The sequence below is a fragment of the Tachysurus vachellii genome, chromosome 1 (assembly GCF_030014155.1).
Source record: "Tachysurus vachellii isolate PV-2020 chromosome 1, HZAU_Pvac_v1, whole genome shotgun sequence".
Lineage (NCBI taxonomy): Eukaryota > Metazoa > Chordata > Actinopteri > Siluriformes > Bagridae > Tachysurus > Tachysurus vachellii.
The window spans coordinates 3,986,954-3,989,453 of record NC_083460.1 but is presented as its reverse complement, the minus strand read 5'-3'; the positions used below and the strand labels follow the sequence as shown (position 1 = coordinate 3,989,453).

Below are 2,500 nucleotides of genomic sequence, written 5' to 3'. Positions count from 1 at the left end.
TATTGAACACAACAACGACCGGATAAAAAGTTTGATGTTCTTGCGTCAAGAAAAATTTGAAATGCTGTGGCATAAGAATGTTAGTGCTTTAAAATAACTTCCTGGAGGTCACAGCAGCTCTTCTTTTCACCATCCTGTCTTTGATTCCGTTCCTGTTTCGGCATATAGTTTTTTATTTCTTACATAATGTCAAACACGCTGTTCTGAGACAATGGGGTGAGAGTGAATACAGTGTTTTTCTCTCAGGAGGAAGTTGCTACTGTCACTCTGGATGTGTCACTACAGGATCTCCGCAGATGGGCCGAGAAGTTCCAGTGAACACGACCATCTGCTGTGTGTGAGGAGACGCCTCGGTCCCCAAGTGCTAGTGATCTTATGGTCTCACACTCTGTGTATCCACATGTGAATCCATACAGACATGTAAACCCACATTCACTAATCCCTGACTCTCTCTCTCTCTCTCTCTCTCTCTCTCTCACACACACACACACACACACACACATCTCAAAAGTCAGTCTCTAGAATGTATAGTGTGTGGGTATATGTGGGTATGTGTGTATGTGTGTGTATGTGTCTGTATTTATATGTGTGTGTATTTATATGTGTGTGCGTGTGTGTATGTGTATGTGTGTGCACGTGTGTTTGTGTGTGTGTGAGAGTGTGTGTGCGTGTGCACGTGTGCGTTTGCAGGTGCGTGTGCATGCATGTGTGCATGTGTGTGTGTTTGTGTGTGTGTTTGTGTGTGTGTGCATGTGAGTGTGTGTGTGTGCGTGTGAGTGTGCACGTGTACGTTCGCAGGTGCGTGTGCATACGTGTGTGCATGTGCGTGTGTGTGTATTTATATGTGTGCACGTGTGTGTGTGTGTGTTTGTGTGTGTGTGTATTTATATGTGTGTGCGTGTGTATGTGTGTGCATGTGTGTGTGTGTGTGTGTGTGTGTGAGTGTGCATGTGTACGTTTGCAGGTGCGTGTGTGTGCGTGTGTGTGTATTTATATGTGTGCACGTGTGTGTGTGTGTGTGTGTGTGTGTTTGTGTGTGTGTGTGTATTTATATGTGTGTGCGTGTGTATGTGTGTGCATGTGTGTGTGTGTGTGTGTGTGTGTGTGTGTGTGTGTGTGAGTGTGCACGTGTACGTTTGCAGGTGCGTGTGTGTGCGTGTGTGCATGTGTGTGTGTCTGTGTGTGTCCTCACCAGAGAGATACAGAGGAGGAGGAACAGGGGGAGGAAGATGGCCCCAGGTCGCTTCATTCTGTCTGCTGGTGTCTGGAGCGATTAATGCAGCCTCCACACAGCCTCAGTGACTCGTCAGTCTATAATCACCTGAAAAAAAGTTTCGATTTTTTATTTTCTTACTTCTTTTATTGCATCTCATGACCTGCATAGAGGGCAAGACCTTGTTTAGACATTCAATTACTAAAAGATTAACTGTAGAAGACAGAACTGTATAATGTTACGGATGAAAAGAAGGAAAGAAAAGGAGGAAAGAAAAGGAGGAAAGAGCGATTCTTGTATTAGTGAGTTTAAGGATGCTGATGAGTTCCTGAGTAAAACGACTTCTCTTATAAAACTATAAATCTGATCCTGACGTGAAGGAAGAAACGATCCAGAGAAATAGAAATGTTTCATTGTTGATATCAGAACGTTTGTTGTGAGGAGATTTACAGAAGGAGTCGTCAGCGTCAGTGTGTTTCCTCAAAAGGTAAAATTGCAAATTTTCTGTAACAAACGTAATGAAAAAATATTAAAGATGTATAAGTGAAGTGGCGAGAAAGTAGAAAGCAGACTTGTTGTGCCATGGTCTGAACAGAGGGGGCAGCAGATGGAGATCAATTAAGGAATTAAAAAATAAAACTATGTTTAGCTGAAAAAAAAAAACAGACCAGTAGCCAATGAATGGTTTTGTTGCCTTATAAGGAAATGTATAAATCTCTGGTTTTCATGGAGATCAGTGGGTCCTGTGACATTCAGCAATAGTCACATTTACGAAGATGCCTTTAACCAAAATGATAGACAGTCTTTACCAATGAATACCTCGATACCGGATCACTAAGTCACAGATAACGTTACGGATTAGCAAGCGAAGTCTCAAAACAAGAAGATATCTTAAGTACCTCAGGATTAGGGAGATCTTTAGATGTGGTTTGAATTGGTTTTATTCCACCACCAAGAGAAGAGTCCTGATACGTACCTTCCTTCCCGACAAATAGCTATAAATGAATAAAAAAGAACAGATTCGATCTCCTTCGTCTGTTTATTCCTTTCATAATAAATCGTTCTGGATAATTCTACAATGATTGAAGGTTATATTCCGAGCGATTGGAGCGAAGCCGCTGATGGGGGGGGGGGGGTGTCTGGTAAGAGGGTTAGGGGTTGGTGGAGCATGTGACAAGAGTGTGTTTTACAAGAACACACACGATTAATGTTCAGAAGAGGTGCGAAGAGGAAGACGAGGAAATCAAAAGCAAAACAATGTAAACAGACACTCAGGGACGACATCCG

General features: G+C 42.6%; 2 protein-coding genes across 5 annotated transcripts in view; one reads left to right on the top strand and one right to left on the bottom strand.

Annotated features, from left to right (window-relative positions):
- Positions 1-2,500, top strand: part of LOC132844833 (protein THEM6-like) — a 261,817-nt gene that overhangs the window by 90,291 nt on the left and 169,026 nt on the right. The window lies entirely within an intron of this gene.
- adcyap1r1a (adenylate cyclase activating polypeptide 1a (pituitary) receptor type I) overlaps positions 1-2,500 on the bottom strand; it is a 31,142-nt gene that overhangs the window by 23,140 nt on the left and 5,502 nt on the right. For all 4 annotated transcript variants that reach the window (XM_060891328.1, XM_060891407.1, XM_060891478.1 and 1 more), the window contains exon 2: positions 1,193-1,321. In XM_060891328.1, coding sequence (XP_060747311.1) covers positions 1,193-1,249 — 57 coding nt within the window. In that variant the 5' untranslated portion in view covers positions 1,250-1,321. The remainder of the gene's footprint in view (positions 1-1,192; positions 1,322-2,500) is intronic.